This window comes from Poecile atricapillus, chromosome 3 (genome assembly GCF_030490865.1).
Source record: "Poecile atricapillus isolate bPoeAtr1 chromosome 3, bPoeAtr1.hap1, whole genome shotgun sequence".
In the NCBI taxonomy this organism is placed as follows: Eukaryota; Metazoa; Chordata; class Aves; order Passeriformes; family Paridae; genus Poecile; species Poecile atricapillus.
This window is the reverse complement of record NC_081251.1, coordinates 22,226,332-22,248,083: the sequence shown is the minus strand read 5'-3', so window position 1 is coordinate 22,248,083 and position 21,752 is coordinate 22,226,332. Positions and strand designations below refer to the sequence as shown.

At 34.0% G+C, this 21,752-nt stretch overlaps 1 protein-coding gene across 1 annotated transcript in view; it reads left to right on the top strand.

Moving 5' to 3' along the window:
* The window catches only part of CSMD1 (CUB and Sushi multiple domains 1), a 1,087,660-nt gene that overhangs the window by 846,050 nt on the left and 219,858 nt on the right, over nt 1–21,752 (top strand). Inside the window, exons 18-21 of the mRNA XM_058836707.1 lie at nt 6,172–6,360; nt 10,623–10,739; nt 12,034–12,249; nt 15,347–15,535. Coding sequence (XP_058692690.1) covers nt 6,172–6,360; nt 10,623–10,739; nt 12,034–12,249; nt 15,347–15,535 — 711 coding nt within the window. The remainder of the gene's footprint in view (nt 1–6,171; nt 6,361–10,622; nt 10,740–12,033; nt 12,250–15,346; nt 15,536–21,752) is intronic.

Here is a 21,752-nt window from a genome sequence, read left to right as displayed (position 1 = left end):
GTTGGTTGTTTTGTTTGTTTGTTTGTTTGTTTTTGTGGGGAGTTCTTGGTTCCTCATTCTGTGAAGTAGGTTGTGCAATCTTAATCATTTTCCTAAACAAAAACAGATAGAAATACTTTACCTGCAGATTCCCTTAATGTAAATTTTTCCTTTGTTTATTGAATTATATTTGTTTTTCTTTCCTTATATGAGAACATGATAATTTGCAAAGCAAATTGATCAATTATTTATTAAATCCAAACACTTCAATTAAAAGTTTTCTGTGGACTAATATCCTTCTATCCTAAAATTTAACTGAAAAATAGGTCATATTTTAGTAATGCATTGAGACAGTCATATTAGACTCTACATAAATATATATTTGATAAACATTACAACTCTCTTACATAGTCAGGGATATGGTTTTAGCATCAAAGATTACCCATCTGAGTAAAAGCTTTCTTACTGAGGCTATTGAAAAAATCTACAAAATCAACATTGTGATTTTTTTTATATGAAAATTATCAGTGATGAAAAAATAGAGGTAATCCTTTATTCGTAGTGTATAAAATTAGGTATTTGTTTAGATTAAGTTTCAGAAAAAAACTTTTTGTGCTCTGAAATATGCAATCTTCAGGGATTTGATAAAGTGTTGAAATCAGACAGCCCACAATCAATTTTAACTGTGACAATATAGCATCAAAATACTTCCTTAGACTTTTTCTTTTGAGGAAAAAATAATGCTTTGAATAGTCTGGATATGAGGAAAATATTCACACAATTTTCTGTGGCAGGATACAGTCAATGGAAAAACATTTTAAATACTGGGAAATATTTTTTTGTTTCAGCAGGACATTTTACTATTGCTAAGAAGAATCAATACAGATGTTAAATAGAAAAAGCAGTTTATGGGAAAGTGACCATAAAATGAGTTTATGACTCATAACAAGTGAAAGAATGAAGCATTATGGTGATTAAACTAATGGTTTTCAAAAATCTAAACCACCAAATTTGGCAGATTGGTAGGTGAATGTCCTTGAGTCCTACAAATGAATTCTGAAAGTCTGAAATAAAATAAATTGGATGAAAAGCCCAACAGAAAACTATTATGTCCTTTTTGGTGGTTTTGTTTTGATTTAGTTTAGTTTTGTTTGTTTTGTTATTGTTTGTCCTTGGTTTTGTTTCATTTTTGGGGTTTTTGTGTTTGTTTTTTTATTATTATTTTTTTTTTTACTTTTTGAGAAAGTAACAAGCTATTTTAGAATAAAATCTTTGGATAAAAAAATAATAACACTTCACTATCTATAAAACTGTAGCTATTTAAAAATCCCTTTTAATTATGTTACTCAAGAGTTAATAATGTTGCTATTGGTTATATTCAAATATTACTATAGATAACAATCAAAGAATAACACAGATATCTTAGGATAAACTCAAAAATCTAATGTACATATTTAGCTCCAAGAACAAGAGACATAAAGACAGTAACAAAAATATCTATAAATATATTTAAACAAGGGGGAAAAAAATTACTCAAAAATAGTTTGACCAAAAATCAGCTGTCACAGGCAAGACTATATGTTTTGTTCCTGCTTTTCAGCTTTTGCAGAAAATAATAATTTTTACCAATTACTTAACATAATTAGGTGAACATTTTCAAAGAGTAAGGCATATGGAGAGATGGTACTACACAATAATGATATCATTAAATATATTTTATTCATCAGCAACTGTAGTAATTCCCTATTCTATACTCAGAGGCAAAACAGAAGGATCACTCCGCTGCAAATTAAGTCTGAAAATTCAAATCTGTAAGGAAGTTTAAAAAAAAATTCAGGAAGGCAAAACTTTTCCAAGCAAGGTTGGAGGAGAAAAAAAAGAAGAAATTCGTACCAAAAGGATCAAGGACATTTGTTTTATCTTTACTCTTGAAAGATACTAGTTTCAAGCTGATAGACAGAATGATAAGAAATAAATATTTATATTTGATAAAAACATATTATGTCAAACCAACTTAATTTCTTTCTTGACAGTTTAATTGCTTTTGTAGATTTGGAAATGGAAAGGGAAGGAAACAGTTCTGTGCTCATATTCATAAGGCTTTTAGAAATCTTTCAGAGAAAAATACAGAAATCTACGGTAGATGAAACTCTTACAGTGCAATAAGTGTACATTAATGTACAGTAGGCACTGGAAAAGTTTCTCAGAAAGGCTGTGGAATCTCCATCCTTGGAGATACTAAAAACACTTCCAGAAATGAATCTCTGCAACCAGCTTTAGGTGACCCTGCTTGAGCAGGGGGGTTGGCTACATGACCTCAAAATTCCACATTAAATTGTTATGTGATTTCTGTGATGCTGTGAAAAAATATTTTATTAATTATTTTGATGACAATATAAGAAAAATTACAATTTGTGGATGATTCTGACCTACGGTTATAGAAAGCACTATGATTGAGAAGATTAGATTGAGAGATTTAGAATTCAAAACAAGCTAGATGAATTGAAGAGTGTAAAACAAATCCAATTTGATTCTATAAAGAAACATGCTAAGCCTAAATGGGGAAGGAGAAATGACATGCACAAATACAAAATAGAAATAGCTTAGAAAAATATTTGGGTGCCACACAGAACTTATATAATCTAGAGAAAAATTTAGTAGTTTTGCAAAAAATGGAATCTTCTAGACATGGTATTTAACCATTTAAAAAAACAGAAGACAATTTCAGAAAATACTTTTTTTTCTGTTGTTTTATTTACGGGACTTTTTTATCTAGGACTTATTCAAAAATTATTTCACTTCATTTGATGCCCAGCGAGACTATTGTATCCAGTTTGTTACACAATTTAAAAAGGGTAGAAGATTGCTAACAAGGATAATATGACACATAAGGAGTCATTGAAAGGTTTGTACTTGTTTAGAAAAAGTATGTCTTGGCAGGCAGGGGGTAAAGCATGATAATGGTGTTATGGTCCCAAGTAGCCAATAATTGCAGCCTGTCCTAGAGTTGGATTTACTGCCTGTGCTCCTTCTCAATCAACTCTTTATAACTATTTTCCAACCACATTTATCACTGTTGTGCCAGATCTTTTTGCAGTCAGGACTCTCAGTACTGCCCATTATTTAATTTTAGGTCGTCTTCTATTAAGAAAAATAATCAAATCTTCATGCAAAGAAGTAAAGAAAAATTATTTATTTTCAGCTGTGTTCATTGTTGCTGAAACTTACATACTGAATGTTTTTCCCTGGTAAAAAAACTCTGCTGCCTGAGCTGTGTTTATTTATTTAACACTACTACTTCAATCAGGAAGTTGGAAGTTGATAAATTTCCCATAGCTTTTGGTCTTCTTGCAAAAATGTGAAACAATGGAGTCAATGTAATTTTGAATTATCATTTCAAAAAGAAACTGATGAGTTTACCTGTTATGTGTGACTCAATGCCAAAGCAGCTGATGTGTTCAGGCAGGGGTGGTTGGCTGCCCTAAGAGGAAGGAAATTTAAGAGTGCTGCTGTGGACCTCCACCTACACTAACATATTTCAAATACGAAGTATGATTTGTCTGAAAAATCCTTATGTGTATCAAAGTTAAAATTTCATACAGATGAAATTATTAAGGGCAATTACAGTGCACAATATTATAGACTTAAATGGGTTCATTGAGACTATATTAAGCAATTTTATCCAGGCGAAGGGAATCTAAAAATGCACTGTGTTAGCTAACACAGTGCATTTGCATTAAGAGTATGCAGCCAAGTCTGGAGAAACTTATTCGTCTAGAATTTAAGTATGTCAGGGTTACCTCATGAAAACTAGATCATAAGCTTTCAAATCTGAATTCTAAGTGAGATATAAGAAGAGCTGGAGGGTACAAAGAATATTTCTCTGTGAAAGCTAGAGTCATTATTTATGATATTTTTATTTATAGTCCTGCTGAACCCTTCACTTTATGCCCTGATGAATCAATTTTTCTCTTAGTTTTGAACTCCTCCTACTTTGTTCCTAAAGCTGTATGGTAGTCCTGGATAAACAGGGCAAGGTAGAAGCAGTAAACTGAGAGTACAACTTCCACAGAAATGGTTAGAGATGCACAAGCAGCTGAGAGGAACAGCACCTTCTTAGCCCTTTAGAGGGCTAAGAAACTAGTAAATGCCTGTGAAGAAGGCAGTTGGGGTGGAGTAACCTTTGCTAGATCCCAGGTACCTAAATCTTAAAACACCTTCCCACTACCCCTCTGTTCTTCTCTGACTGAACTTCACTTTCAATTTTATCTACCTCCTCCTTCTGAGAGGTGAGGGGGACAGGGCATGAGGGTTGTGATCAGTTTATCACTCATTATCTTCACTGCTCCTTCCTCCTCTAGCACTGGATTCTTCCCCCAGGAGACAGTCTTCCACAAATATTTAAAATTTGAGTGATTCTCATGATCTACAGTTCTTAATGAATGACTCTGGCATGAGGTGCAATCTTTCAGGAACAGAGTGCTCCACTGTGGGTCTCTCACAGGGTCACAAATACTGCCAGCAAAGCTGTTCCAGTGTGGGCTCCTCTCTCCACCAGGCCACAGATCCTACCAGGAGCTTGCTCCAATGTGGATTTCCCACAAGATCAAAGCCTCCTTTGAGCATCCATCTGCTCCAGAATGGGGTCCTGCATGAGCTGCAGGTCAATCTCTGATCCACTGTGTACCCTCATGGGCTGCAGTATGACAGCTTCTTCACCATGGTCTTCAGCATAGGTTGCAGGGCCTTCCAAACCTTAAGCACCTCCTTCCTCTCCTTCTTCATTGAACTTAGTGTCTCAGAATTCTTACTCTCACATTCTCACTCTTCTCTATGGCTGCTGGTTCTCTCCAGCAGCTTTTGTGGCCTTCCTGGCTATGTTATCCCAGAGGCTCTACCACCATCTCTGAGGTGTTCAGCATTTGCCAGCAGCAGGCCAGTCCTGATGCCATATGGCATCAGTTCTGTTGGACATGTGGGAAGTTTATGGCAGCTTCTCACAGAAGCCACTCCTGTAGCCACCCATCTACTAACTAACACATGGCTATTCAAGCCTAATACAGGGGCGATGGTGATAGGGTATTTTAGTTTTTGGTTTTGTTTCTCACCATCCTGGTCTATTATTAATTGGTAATAAATTCAATCATTTTTTCTCAAATTGAGTCTGGTTTGACTGTGATGGTAATTATTAAGAGATCTTCTTTTCTTTGTCTTAGCCCTTGAGTTTCTTCATATTATTTTCTACCTTATTCTCTCCCCCTGTACTATTGAAGGGGGTAATGAGAGAGCAGCTGAGTGAGGGACTGACAGCTAGACAAGGTCAGTTCAACACACATAATAATAGAAAATAAAAGAAATTCCTGCCATCCCAATAGACAGTCTCTATTTTTTTCCCTCATGTGTATATATTATTGCACATTATATTATTAAATTCCACAGTCATTTGCTATCACTAGAAGCACAATGTATAATGTTCAGTTAATGAGCCTTCATGTGATAAATTCAGGGAGATTTTTTCAGTGGATAGCTCCAGGTTTATTTGCAAAATACTATTTAATCTCTCCTATAAGACATAATTACGGGGGACTCTTTCTGTCAGATAAGAGTTGTACGATTGTGAAAGCTATATTATTCATTTTTATTTGGGTTTTTTTTTTTCATACATAGGATAGTATCTGTAAGAATTCAGTAGTTTGTAAACTCTTGATTGCAGTTTTTTGACATTGTTTCTTGTTGTACCAAAGAATCATAACTGTGCAGAGGACAATTGAGTTGTCCTGCACTGTCAGAAACAAAATAGATGAAATAATCAAATATGATTTATATACTAGCAAAATTTTTACTCATACTTTGAAAGGTAGTATCTTCCTATAGCTTCAGATGTCCAGTGTTTTTTATTGGTTTAGTGTTTTTAATTGATTGACAAAATATACCTTTAAGCTCCAGTCTTTTTCTATTTCATTTGGACTTCTCTATTCTATAAAACTTAAAATTGGAAAACTGTTGCCTGAGTCAGACAACAGCTAGAGATGGGGGTTTATATCCCTTATCAATTCTCAGGTAATGGTAACTAGGATCTTTTGGAGGTTCTTTCTTTCTCCTGTGTTCCTCGTTTTGTGTTTTGTTTGGGTTTTTTTTTCTGTCTGCTATGTGAAAAAAATGAAAAAACAAAATTAAATCTGTGTGTTTCAGGTGTTACTCTGGAATCAGATTCTTGCCTTGACCCAGGAATTCCTGTGAATGGCCATCGCCATGGTAACAACTTTAATATCCGCTCTACAGTAACCTTCAGCTGTGATCCAGGATATACACTGAGTGATGAAGAACCTCTCATATGTGAAAGAAACCATCAGTGGAATCATGCATTACCTAGCTGTGACGGTAAGTGTCAAGCTCTCTAGATAGCAGCTTTAAAGTCCACAAAAGCTAATCTACTGTTTTGCAGAACTAATTAAGCTTGTCATTGCTATTACCTCCCTTCAATTACAGCAAGATCCACACTTTTTAGAAATTATTTTACTGTTACTGAAAGCTATGCTTTACATCTCTTTATCAGCTTTCAATTAACTGAAAACAAACAGGCACATATTCACAAACAGAAAAATTCAGATTCTTGCAGGGTCACATTGTTCAACCATGAATCAAAATTTGCCATATAACTAATACTTTCAAAACAATGCCAATAAACTTCATATATATTTTAAACTCTAATACTGCATACCAAAATGATTGCTTAAAATTTAGGATGCTCAATACTAAGACAGACCATGATCAGCCAATGTAATTAATTTTCTTAATATATTTTTGTTTTGAAATTTTGGTTAGTTTATTAATTGTTTTGGTGGATTTGAAGTATGAAACTGTCTAGAGCTTCCATAAAACATTTTTTAAAATTCTGAATTACTTCATGGTTTAACCATGGCCAGCAACCAAGCCTCACACAGCCACATGCTCACTCCCACTAGCAGGATCAGGGAGAGAATCAGAAGGCTAAAAGTGATGACACTCCTAGGCTGAGATAGAGTTTGCTAAGAAAAGCAAAAGCTGCGCACACAAGCAAAGCAAACCAAGGAATTGATTCACTGCTTCCCAAGGACAGCAGGTGTTCAACCACCTCCAGGACAGCAGGGCCCCAAGTAATTGACACTTAGGATGACAAATACTATCAGTCTGAACTTCTCCATTTTCCCTTTTTCTCCCCACTTTATATACTGAGTGTGATGCCATATGGTGGGGGGTATTCTTTGGGTTAGCTGTGGTCACCTGTCCCTGCTGTGTCTCTTCCTAATCTCCCACCCACCCCAAACTTCCTCACTGCTGTGGCATATGAAAAAGTATTTGCTCCGTGTAAACCTTGCTCAACATCAACAAAAACATCTCTATATTATAAACCCTGTTCTCAGCACAAATCCAAAACACAACCCCATACTGAGAAGAAAAATAACTCTACCCCAACCAAAACCAGCATAACTGTATTGACAAATGTTTCTCTGTTCTTTTTTGTAATTTTTTGGCTAAGTTTTGTTTCTGTGAAGCACTGAATCAACTTAATTTCTTCATGGAATCCTTGTATTGTTGGTACAAAATCCCTCATATAGAAACCACAGAACAGCAAAGAAAAGCTCTTGCTTTAGTGAATTACTTACATTAATGTATTTGTAACTCACTTTTCAGGTCCAAGGTTTTCATTGATTGCAATGGAATGTCAGAGGACAAACTTAGAGTTAGATTAAGCAAAGTATTTTAGTTTCTCACTCTGTTTTAAACTGTTTTGTTAAATCTGAGCACTAGTCTTCTCCTTCTAACTCACTACAGCCTTCTAGCCCCATGGCTCAAAACATATAAACCACCAAAAGATTATTATAGAAATCAGCTAATCTAGCATTAAAACTCACCTTGTAATCGCTGCAACTCATTCTTTCTTTACAAGTACAGATTCAAAGCATTTTTAGAATTTTTCACTGTTTATATGGGTTTCTTTCCTTCTTTGCTTCGCCATGTTGGATTGACATATGTGAAGGAACCTTAAGTTTGGATAGTATCCTCTTCTTTTTCTATTTACTTTGTAATAAAATGTGTGGATGTATTTTTGAGTTAAAATATCAATATATAAGTCTTTTGTTGGAAACTGAAAAATAGAAACTTCTGCAGATGATGAAGGGTTCAGTCTGCAGCCTTGCAATGAGCTTGGATTGATATAGTGATGAAAGTACACAGACATTGGGTAGAGAAATTATAAACGTAAGTCTCTATTGTTATAAGTAAGAATATGCCTAAAGTAGGTAAGAAATTATATTAGGTAAAATAGTTTGAGGTTTAAACTGTAATAGTGTGATTTATAGAGTAGATTGGAGATCTAGAAACTATAACAGAGGTGTGTATGAGTGCATGACCTGTCAGCTTAGTGGCTAAGAGAGAGATGCAGTGCAGCAAAATTAAGCAAAGGATATAGGTTAATAAGTGAAAACAAGCTTTGTGTCAACTGCCTATTGGGCTAAAATGTTATATATTGCTGTGCAAAGGAGAAACTCGTGACTTCCTTGAGCTATGGCTGACATATTGCCTCTAAATCTCACACCTTGAGATGATATCTTATCTGGCTACTTGAGCAATAAATCATCTCAAAGCAAGGTGGTCCCATCCCTCCTTTGTCATCTCGACACTCTTTTGTTGGCATATGAATATTGAACTTCAGGAAGATCTAGTTAATTTTCACTCATTGAAAGAGATTTTTTTTTCCCCAGGTCCTTCACCCACTTTCATGTGAATGTATGAGAAAATGTCAAGCCTTTCTGGAGTATGATCTCCAGGCAAGCAACACACAAGGGTTCAACATACATTCACTCTTCTTCTTTTCCTCACAGATTAAACTCCATTATATTAGCTAGTCTAAAATCATGGAATCAAACTCACAGTCTATTAGGTAATCATTCTGTTAGTGTGTTTGCCTTTTGAGTCTCAACAAGCTGTGACCCAAATTTTTGGAATGTGACAGATTTAACTGAGGTGGAAATGAGCATTTTGCACTCATATGTAGAGTACTGATGTTCTCAAAATTTTAACTTCAGAAATAAATTTAGCAGAATAACTGCCTAGGGGAAAAGCATGTTTCTTTGTTTCATGCCAACAAAGAAGAAATAAACCTGTGTGCAAATACAAGGTGGTAAAAGTTCCCTCTAAGTAATGTGTCATTCTCAAAATATGGTAATGACAAGGTGGAACATGAAAATAATTTTTGAGGGAGAGCTAAATTAAACCACATGAATTCCATATTTTTAGCTTTGTTTAAAATATGTAAATGATTTTGAAATGTGTAATACCTGCTTTAAGTAATGTTGAATGGTCAAATATTTTTTTTCCTTCTGTGGTGTTTACAGAATAAGATAAGGATTTTTGAATTAATGTATTACTGTTCATTTATGGCACTATATACCTGATGTCTGTAGTGCTGATTTTTATTATTAAGTTTTGCTATCAACCATATATTTACTGTGGGTTTAGTCAAGTGTGTTTTAATTCATACTTGCATGCAGAAATAACTATATTTAGGTAAAACCAGGCTGGAAGCATTTATTTTTCTTCAACTTACAAATATTTATAAGTTACATAAATTTAAAAAACATTAAAAATTTTAACAAAAACATTAATCTAGTAAGAAATGAAAAAAAGGAACTTAAGTTAAAAGCCAAGTATATGTATATATATACATACACATCAACTTAAAGGTACTGCAAGTTTATTAAATATTTTGTTATGCATATTTTCCATCTAGTTAATGGCAAAGTATATCGTTCTATGTGAAGAAGAAGACTAAAAGCATCTTAATGTTTTGTTGCTTTATTGTTTAAATATTTATTATATTAAAATTTAAATAACACAACAGCATAAAAACTGGACAGCAAGAGATGAGGGAAAAGGACAGTCATGCTGTATTTATAAGATCTGTGAGCAGTTCATCATGCAAATCTTAAACTTTAATTAATTTGCTATGCAAATTTGAACAGACTAGTTTAGCAAATTCTAGTATGCATAAAATGTTTTCTAGCATAGTTATCATGTATTCCAAAATATTCAATTCCAAATAAATTACTTATGTTGGGACAATCTAAATCTTTGAAAAAGAGGAAATTACACTTTTATTTTCCCCCCTGAGTGTTGCAGTAATCATCAAACATTTACTTATTTGAAAAAAATGTGCTTTTTACTTAATTATTTTTGTTTGTTAAAAATGCAGTTGAATGTATGCCTTTCAAAATATTTAGTGAAAGAAAAGTAACAGCAAGATATTATTTGAGTTACCTCACAAAAAATAAAAAAAAACAACCTTATTTCTTCCATACTAATGCAATAGCAATTAATATTTGCAATAAAAAGATTTATTTTTGTATTCTGCTAACTAACAGGAGAGGCTGCAGATGGAAAAAAACCTCCCTTTCAAGGACTGATTTAGAAGAAAACAAAGTGTTGTCATAATGAAGGTTGCAGCTTTGGTTTAATTAACTTCTTATTTTAATCCTTGACTCTATTTTTAATTTTAAGTGTAGTTACAAATGAACTCTCTCTCTTTCTTTCTGTCTCTCTCTCAAACCCTTTTACAAGATAGGCTTTCTTGTATGACTTTTTTTTTTTTTTTTCCTCTTAAGCTTTATGTGGTGGATATATTCATGGGAAGAGTGGAACTGTTCTTTCTCCAGGTTTTCCTGATTTTTACCCAAACTCTTTAAATTGCACTTGGACTATTGAAGTGTCCCATGGAAAAGGTAAGTATCTAATATGTTTTACCTATATCTAACGTCTGTATGGAAAAAAATCAGACACACATAGTTAAAAAAGAAAATGTCTTTTATGAGTTGAACCAGAACTTTCTGCCATTCCTTTGAGGAAGAAGTCTAACTTCCAAAAATTAATATCTTCAAAGGTGGAATTTCCAATTTGTGTTTATTTTTCAAAGGAAGAATTCTTTTTAACAGTTACCAGAGGCAATGTGTTTTAATCTCAGAAAAATAGAAAACAGTAGAAGAGATAAAAGATGAGAAAATAATAACTACTTGTTAAATATCTCTAAATTTCTTTCAGTCAAAATTGTCAGGACCTCATTGATGGCTCTCCACTATAATTAAGCATAAAGGAACAGATTTGATCTGTGCATTGGTAACCTTAGGTTTCAGATTTTAGCCATTAGAGCAAAAACTTATATATATCTTTATATTACATATACAGTAGAGTAATATTTGAATGCATAGTTGATCTGTCATCTTATCCATTAGGGTAATCTGTAAAATAACCTAAAGAAAAAAGCCCAGAGGGTACTAATAATGTGTTACATACCATTAAACGAAAACATAATAAAAATGTACTTAAATGTATATGGGAAGTTTCTACTTTTAAAAATCTTCTTAAAGACTGTATTTTTTTTGTTTAAAACTCATAAGACATTTTAAATGTAAAATATATGAGAAAGTGTGCTAAGATGAATGTTGTTCCTCACAGCAAATTTACAAATTTTTCTTATTTATTGTATTTGAAAATTTATTGTATTTGAAAACTGAACTGTAAGTCAAAATTTAATTCATTACTGGATTGGAAGTTGGCAAATTCAAAAACAGTCATGATGTCAGGTAAAGGATCAGTCCCAGAAAATATGAATTTGTATTTATGTAAGACTGTACATAGAACCTGTGTATGCTTTGTCCTTGTATTTGGAAACTTCCCTGAAGTTTAGAATTAAAAATCAAAATTGTGTTGAAGGAAATGCAAAAATCAAACACAAATACAAAATTTTCTGAGTGCCATATAAAAATAGCACTGAATGCCATTGATTCGGTTATGGGAACTATTGATTTAAAGTGAGCTAAATGAGAATCCACATTGCACGTATTATTCAGTTGAGCTCATGTGCTTACTGCAAACTTTATTTTCAGAATTTCAAGTTTAGATTCTTCCTTTATCTCTAAATATTTCTGTGTAACATAAGAATAGCTTTGTGTCACATTAAAGAATAGAAAAACTTGCTATTAAATGCTTTTCTTTCCTCCCTTTTAAATTCTTTTAAAGGTGTGCAGCTGGTTTTTCATACTTTTCACCTTGAGAGCTCTCATGACTATTTGCTCATCACTGAAGACGGGAGCTTCACAGAACCAGTAGCCAGATTAACCGGCTCAGTCTTACCCCCTACAATTAAAGCTGGCCTCTTTGGAAATTTTACTGCACAGCTTCGATTTATATCTGATTTTTCAATTTCTTATGAAGGTTTCAACATAACATTTTCAGGTAATGAATTCCATTCTGCTAAATATCCTGAAAATGTTCCAGATGATATTTAACTTCCAGGTGACAGAAACATTATGAAACACCATAAAGTAAAAAAAAAAAAAAAGTAAATCAAAATTGTATAGTCTCTATCACTGAAAATGGGTTAAAGTTTAGAAAGGCAGCCAAGAGAATTGAAAAGCATGTTGGTGATTTGACTGTTTTAAGTTTTTCCTGTTCTCATAGAAACATTAAAATTGTTACAAAAGAAGTTTGGAGGAAAATTAAGGAGAAAAAATTATGAAGATAGAAGGTACTGCTTCAGAAGAAAGGAGCTAACTTATTCTAAAGTATACAAACTTTAAAAAAGCAATGGTATGCTTACTCAGATTCACAAAGGACTCTAATTTGAAGACTGATTTTGAAATAGAAAACACGTATATAAAACACTTTTTAGCTACTGATGTATTTCTACAAATTATATCTTTAAGATATATGAAGCATTTGTTACTGCTTCTTATTTACAGTCTTCTAAAACTAGATGACATCTACATTTCTCAATAATTTTCTTTGCCTACTTCCATTACTAGGAAGTAGAATTACAGATGAGCATATTGTAGCAGGGCATCTCATGCCCCAACAAGAGCTCCTCTGTTGTTTGTTAACTGGTCAGATAACTCAAACAGGATGAATTGTATGGTAGTGAGTTATTTTGGCACCAAAGCCAAAATGGCCAGTGGTCTGGCATCTCCCAACTACCAATAAACATCTTACTTTCGAAGTGAGGTCTGGAAGGTAAGCTGGATTTCTTACTGACAGACACCTCACTTACAAACTAAAAGCCACGCCAAACTTTCACAAAGCAGAAATCCTCTATACACAATCCTGGGAATGTGTGGTTCCTCCCATGAGTCGGGATGCTTATTTTAGAGTAACTCCTCAGGGGTTAAGTGAAGAAATATGTATACATGATTGTATATTATGTATATTGTGCACATTTTGGTGGTACATTACAATAGTATTATTTTTTTTTGCTAGCTTTAATTCTAGATACCTTGAAATAGAGCACTGTTTTATGCTGGGCTGTAATCTAGTAGTTCTTTAGTTGTACACTGTGTAGTAATTCTGATTAGGATCTTTGGTCTGTTATCTCTGTTTAAAAAAAAATTAATTTTTATAAATAAATCTGATTTGCTATCATTAGAACTTGTGGACCAGAGTAAGTTCTTAAATTCAAGATGCTGCTGCACTCTGAGGGTAAGGCAGGGCTTAAGAAGCTTCTACTTGTCCCATGTGTGTCCCATGACACACATGAATGAACGAAGTGCTAAATGAAGTGCACATGTAGATGCATATTTATGGAAGGAGTATATAAGGAACTCACATCCAACTCTCCTGCACTGTTTTTCAAGAATTGAAATCAAATAAGTTTTGTTGAGAATTGGCAATGTTTACAGATGACCGTGCTATTTATGAGTAATGTATCTCATTTAGATTGCTTATTTAAAAAAGGAAAAAACTACCACACTGATTAGAGCAATAGTGTTGGAGTTACTCCTATTAAATGCTAAAATGCATTCATTCTGGATACTTTGGGGTCACCCAAGTAGAGGTCAGCTGTTTTACAGATTTGAAATGTAAATACAAATATAAGTTATTTCTCTAAAAATTTGTTTATCACTAAGTCAAAGGAGTAGAGCACTAGCCAAGTTGTAGAAAAACACACAAAATATTGTGGATGCAGGGAGGAAAACTGTGCAGTAACGAAAGATAAGGATCACAGAAAATTTAGAATACATATGAAGGTTTATGTCCTATATACTACTACTGCTGCATACAGAGCCAGAATATGCCATCATTTATATAAAATAGGTGATTCTGTTTTGTACTTTCCCACAATCAGAATACATTTCTTCCTAGTAAGAAGTTTTTAGTGAGAACCCCTGTTTTGAGTTTCATCAAATGTAGAGATTTTTCATTAAAATTGCCATGTGCCTAAAAGTATGCTACAGGGCATCTCCATGTCTAGGTTAACCTCTGCAGTACTAAGAAGAGGTAGTAGATCATGTTTTCTAAACTTACAACATTTGCCAGCAGGAACTGATGCAATTTATAGGTTGCCTCTAATATTAAGAACTTTCCTACAAAGCAGTTATTAAAGGGAAGGGTTTATTTATTTATTTTATTCCATATATCAGCTGTTTAAAGACTCACTCAGAAACTTTGGTTTAGTTTCTTCCCTAACTAAATGGAGCCTCTTCCTCTAAGTAAGTAGATTTGACCCTACTTGCTGCTGACCTCCAAGGTCAATGTTCTAGAAAACATTTTTTCTTATCTATTGCCCTTGCCAGAAGGAATCTCTTGCGTCTTTTGGATCATATTCCGAAGAATATAAGATCAAACCTTTTCCATTAGATGTTAAGTTGTTCTCCTTCAACATCTTTTCTCAAAGTAGTTGGTAGTGGATATCTAAGAGAAAAAAATTGTGAGAAAATGGTATAAACAAAAAATGATACTTCCACAGCATATTCTTTGGAGATGTGGTAATGGGTAGCTCATATATTTTCTGAGTTTGATTTGCTTCCTATGTAACAGCCCTGATTTTTTCCCCATTAGTCTATTCTGACACCTCCTGAATTGTTCCTGATGTGTAGTTATAAAAGCACACTTTTTGAAAATGTGTTCATATGTCTTTCATTCACCTAACCTTTTGTTTGATTTTTAATTAGATTTTCTTCATTACATAATGATTCTTTCAACTGTAAGTCTCACTTCTAAAGCTGTTTGGGAGTTCAGATGAAAAGAAACTAGAATTATATTCAAAGGAAGTAATTAAACAAAATTATAGTAAACCACTTACAGTACAAGCTGATTACAGCTCTTGAAATTAAGAAAATAGATGTAGTGTGGGTAGGACACATTAGATATATAATTACTGTATATATAGGCATAATAGAGTTATAGAAACAGTATTGGGTTTTAGTAGAGAACACAGCTCTGAAATACATGTTTTCCAGCTGTTCCACCCTCACACAATGAAAGCAATTTGGTAAATTTGCTTTTTTCTGTATGGACAACTTATCCAGATAATAATACATTATATTTTAATTGTCTGCAGAATATGATTTGGACCCATGTGATGATCCTGGTGTTCCTGCCTTTAGTAGACGAATTGGTTTTCATTTTGGTGTTGGAGATTCCTTGATCTTTTCTTGTTTCCCTGGATATCGCCTGGAAGGTGCTAACAAACTCACCTGCCTGGGAGGTGGCCGGCGTGTGTGGAGTGCACCTCTGCCAAGGTGTGTGGGTAGGTGGTCACATGCTTTCATTTCATTCATCAAATCGTTAATAGCACATGGCATGTGTCAGAATGCTGGGCAGGGAGCAAAGTGCTTGGGTTGAAAGTTGATCCCCAAGCTGTAAAAACTTTTAAATCAGTGCAAGATATAAGTAATGCATGTCTCTTCTATTTAGGGAACAAAAAATACAGAGGAATGATTAGAATTATGCCAGTAAATAAGTTCAAAATTACATGTGGGATAAAATGTAAAAGTAATTATTAAACTTTATGTTTGGGACAGTTAAGTTATAAATGTCATACTTTGTCTTTTGAAGTAGAGAAACAATGTTTAGAGCTTTTAGGTGAAAATACCCTACTTTGGAGCCCTGCGGATGGTTTGAAGGGTCTTTTCTCCATATTTTGTTGTTATTCTTTTAGTTCTAAACTTTTGGGATTTTTACAGCTTATAAACTGCATCACAGTGTTTTTAAACTTTATTTTTTTAAAATTAGTGTGCTATCGTCAAACATCAGTAACTATGAATTCAAATTGAGTGAACAGGTCTTTTCTTGGAAAAGCTCTGGGACTGTATATTATGAAATTTGTGAAGTTGCTGTGTTTGTGAGATGGTTTTATCTCCACCATGTCAAATGAATCTCATCAGCTGCTATTGACATAAAGCTTCTAAAAAGTCAAATACTTCCATATGCCTCTAAATGGATTTCCTTAAGAGGGTTCTTGTTTTAAATAAGATTTTATTTCATGAAGGAAGGAAGTTAGCTTCAGCTTCTTTCATTTATTTATTTTAAAAAGATGGATCTCTATATCTGAAAAAGTCACCGAGATTGTATATGCATGTAAAATACATAGGAAAACATAAAGTATCTCAAATTTTTTTTTTAAATGGGGTTATTTATCCCATGATGAATGGATGTCACAGATGAAACCAAAGCAGTATAGAGTTTGCCATTTATTTGGAAATTCTAGATTTAAGTCTTAATCTATCTGCAGCCCTGGGATATTTGCTTGATTTGGGTTATTAGTTTGTTCATTTGTTTGTTTGTTTGTTTTGCTTGGGGTTTCTTTCTTTCTAGGGGTCTTCTCAGTGTTCCACTAAAGCACATCCAATTTATTTTAGATATCAAAAAATATTAGTCATCTGTACAAATATTGTTATCTTGTGCTGAAGAAAAGAGACATTCTATATGATGCAGGTTTTGAAATTTTTTTTAACTTTTAGAATTCCTTTCCTACAGTATCTATAGTAATAAGAGATTCATGCCTGATATCTTGAGAATACTTGCTTAGTTATCCTCATATTGTGAAGGACACATTGAAAAGTTGCAAGGATTATCAAAGTACCAATAATTGGCTTAATGAACTATCAGCCATTGAATTGGCTGGGAATTTATAGGACTAACCACTTACTGCGCCAGACACAGATATGCCTGTGTGTTCTCCAAAGCATAATTTATTGATACACATCATATGTATATATGTCTGACATTCATATTTAAATGGAATTTATTTACAGAGAGCCCAACATTTCCTTTTTGTTCATATGTTTAGTTCTAAGTATATTTGTTGACTGGCCCTGAGACACTTATGTCACTAAATCCATGTATGAGATCCTTCGCTCTAACTGATTAGTAAAACTTTTTACAAAAATATGTAAAGACAACTTCTCTAAAGTAAAATAATGGATCAAAACATCTACAGGCTGCAGTAGTAATCAGTGGTATGGTTTGCATACAGCAAGAATCATGGCTTTTAAGGCCAAATATGGGAAAATAACTTTTCGAGCTGCCCAAAGCTAATAAGAATAGAATAATTTACTGCCAATGATTGAGCATTATTTCAGTTTTTTGTATTAACATCTATTTCTGTGGAGTCAGACACCTTAGTGTCTGACCAATCACTGCTAAGTCTTATCTGTGTCTTATCTAAACTCTTCAGTGCTTACAAGCACTATTGTAATATATTGAGGTTTGTATTCATTCTTTAAATTCTCTACATTCCTTATCCATTTTAGGAGAGGTAGCAGAAGCAGTTAACTTGTCCTTGAGTTCTATTTCTTGTGGTATGGAACTTGCCAAGGCAGAGACAGATTTTGACACAGACCTGAAGGTACGCAGAGTGGAATGGAGCTAGTCGTGTGTTTACCTAGCAAGGCTTGCTGGGTCAGACATGTTTCAAAGGAGAGAGGATTTATTCTTAGGAGTTTCTGATAGTGCTACAAATCAAAAGCACCTCCAGGAAAAAGTTACACAACTTAGCCACCCCCCGCGGATCTCTAATAAGGCCGATGTATTGCTATGTTCAGTTGGAGACCCCAACCTGTTCCTCAGGAGTGCAGAGCAGACCTGGATTCAGTCATGAGGAATACATGCACCTGTGACTCCTACTGTGGTTGCTCAACTGCTGTAGCTTCTGCTTTCTCAAATATGCTTTGGATAAATGGCCACATTTTCACTCGTTTTCTCACATGCACATGCCACAAAAAGCAGCATTTGACATTTTGGAAGCTAGGGCATATACTTGATGAATATGAGACTCTCAAGAATACTTGTCCCACTGTATACCTTTGTCTGTTACTCTTACTGCATACCCCTGCAAAAACAGAAACGGGATGCATTGTGCCAGTTTCCCAAAGGAGCTAACCAAGATTATGCTTTTAATCATACTTTTCTTACTTTAGAGATTGCTTTAAGTCAAACTATTCAGGAGCTTTCTAATACTCTGTTTTGTTGAGTTACTGTTAGAAAATGAGTTGAAAGACTCATAGCTTAAATGAGTCATTCCTGAAAAAAAAAATTAACAAAATGGTAAACCAGAAAACCATGAAAGAAAAATTAAAAACAAAATTAAAAAAAATAAACCTCTAGTTAATTTGAGGACATAAGAAATGAGAAAAATTTCCAGTTGCAAGGGTAAGAAAGACTTTTCTGTCTCATAGGAAGGATATAGTGGAGTTGTTTCAACTTAAAAACAATTATTTTGAGTCTGAGGGGAAAAGAAAAGAAAAAGAAAAGAAAGGAGGAAAGAAAAGAAGAAAGGAAAGAAAAGGAAAAGAAAGGAAAAGAAAAGAAAGAAAAGAAAAATTAAAAACATACATACTTGGAGAAATAACATGAAAGAGCACCTACTCTGTTCTGACAAGATCTATAAAATTAAGAGGATGTTTTCACATTAAAACACACCTAAATCACTTGCTACATAGCTTAAAGTAGCGTATAATAAACAAAATTTGCTCTGAAAATATCAACTGCTTGCACGGATCCAGTTTCGATTCTTCACTTCCCACTTCTGCCAACAATGGAATTCTGCCAAAACACAGCATTCAAAGAGAAGGTCCTTAAATTCATCTTCTCTATAAAGGAAAATAAATCTATATGGTTACCTGTGTCTTCTCAGACTTGGTGAGGACTAGGGTATTTGCAAAAGCAGAAATGTTTAACAAAACAAGATACCTGTGAGTTTGTGCATTTCCAGAGATAGATGGAAGCAGTGCCTGAGACAGAGAGAGTTTAGCCCGCAGCGTCAAATGCATGCATCTTAGGTACACTTAAGTTATCTCCTTAGTACTTTTAAAATGTGACTTTATCATTTGCAGTAATCCTCTAAAAAGGTGAGGAATGAACCTTTTAGTTTTGTTATTCCTTTATATGGTGCACTGTGATATAGTGATGAAATTCTGAGAGAGAGGAGACATTTAATTCTTCCCGCTTGATAAAGATACACTGTTGACTGTTCATTATTGAGGGCAAGGCATAAAAAGTGGAGTGGAGATCCCTTTACAGTAAGTTGCAAAGTATAGAGCTCAGATGTAGCTGCCTTCTCTTTTCAAAAGACTTTAATTTCATCAGGAGGGAACCTTCCACATTTGACTCCTCTTGGGTGGTCATTCCCTTCAAATCTGCAGAGGGTTAATGGGGATAAAGACATTAACCCTCTCTAAAAATCCACTTCCCTTTCTTCCAGGAAAATCCTTTCAAGAGGCCTAAGTTACACCAGAAAACCTTTCAGCAGGTCTCATGTACCCAGGTCGTACTGAGAGGAAAAAACTATCATTATAATTTTAGAAATAGCAGACTGTCACCGTTTGACTTGCTCTTGGTAGTTGCACCCTTCAGTAACCTACTGAGAGTCAATGTCCTTCCCCTCACAACTCTCCCTCTCTGAGGCTGTTCCCAACAGAACAACACCCCCTCTGCACCAGAGCTGCTCTCATGCAGATCAGAGGTTTCACCACCACACATCCAAAACCCCTTCTCCTCCCCTTCATTTGGGGGGGGTGAAAACCTGGCCTCAGTAAAGCACCCTGCTGCTTTTTGCAAATGAATGATTGTTTGAGTTATTAACACTTAACAGTCTCTCATAAGAGGGAAGAAACATCTGAATTTGTCCTTCAACTCTCCCTTATGTGATTGTCTCAAAAACTGTATTATTTTATTCACAAGCTGCTTTCTGTCTGCTTGTCTGCACTCTCCCTGCTCACTACCTCTTTAAGAAACTGTGTAATTTTACCTATGCATGAAATATAATGAAAATATTTTTTGTGCACTACACAGTGTACTATATTCATCTCAAACTAGCCTTTCATGGTAAGGATTGAGCAGAGTTCAAACACAACATATCAAAAAATATTACTTATTATTATCACTTAGTTTTTAGTGCTGGGTCTTTTTTGTTTGGTTTGGGTTTTAACCTCTGTTATTTCTTGTCCCCTAGAAGACATTTCAATTGTATGGAATTCCTAAATCAAGTTGTAAAAAACTTAAATGAAAAAGCTGAAAAGAAAGCGCTCCTACATATTTTCATTTCATATTAAAGTGGTGTTGCTCCTTTATTAAATTGACTTTTAATAGTGCATTATTACAGCATTGGAGTAAAATCTTCACTGAGATATTGCTCACTGGTATTCACATTAATATCACATTAATTTATCATATTCAGTTGTTCTATTAAATACTACTTGAATAATTGGTAGGATGCTACAATAAAATGCTGACACCATTTAATAAGCTGTTTCTTTTTAATAGTTTAGTTAGTATTCATTGCAAAGTCATCAATTGTAATTAATATACTCTGTCATGTTGTAGCATTGAGTTAATTTTCAGTGAGATTGAAACAAGTGTGAACCCTGTTAGCATGAATAGCATGGGAGATTTCTGTGAGACCCTTGAGATCTGACATTCATTGTTTTCTGTAAAATCTCTGTAGCATAAAATCTGGATTTGAGTTCACCTTTAAGAAGTCAAACTAAGTCTTAAAACTGCTGATCATTTTTAGCTGAAGTTTAGGCAGAAAGCTCTCATTTAAGAGCTGCTTATGAACAAGAAGTCTTATATGACATCAGTAGATGAGTCTGAATCTTCAGGCAAAAATAAGGATGTTCATGCATTCAGGATCCACTGTATTTCAGAATTCTTTATTTAAATGCTATTGCATTTAGATTATTAGGTCTATAGGCTGTTTTCCATTTTATACAATGTATTTAATAGGTATTTGATGTTTTTACTCATTTCTGTTTCTTTATCTTAAAACATTGCATTATTATAAATACAATTAAAAGGTTGTGTTGTTTAATCCCTTGTTTTACTTTCAGTTTTTTGACTGAATATTGAAGATTTGCTTAAGTTAGTCTTGGAGTCTTACTGTGTCTGAATCTTTAAAATATGCTGTCATATAATAATTACAGGTTTCTATCTGAAATAATTACAGGTCTCTATGTGAAAATTGAAATTTTAATATTCTGGAATCACTACAAATTTCAGATGGTACACCATGGGCAATCTGATTTTATTTTCAGAATGAGAAAGAGTGACTTTTATGAGACCTCAATTACCTTTATCTGTGGCCTGGTGTGAAATATTAGTCACCTATAGTTAGAAGGAATAAAGATTGCCTCAAGTCACCTTTTTTGCCTTCTTCTATGGTTTAAGGTTATGTCTGCTAAGTCTTGTTCCCTGCTAAGACAAATAATGTAGGGATGTTATGTCCAAAGCTTTTTATCAGATGATACTAGAAAGAGTAGACAAAAATCTCGACAGAATTTAAATACAAAAAAATTCCCATACCTTGTTGTGCACCAATAATCCCCTGAGGCTAATTAACTTCATAGGATTTATTTTGAGAATGAGAGTAGTGCCTTTTTTCAGTGGCATATGGATTGAGAACTAATTAAGGAAACCACAGAAAAGGATTTGTCTGCTGTTTAGGCCTTCCTTTCCAGCTCCATTAT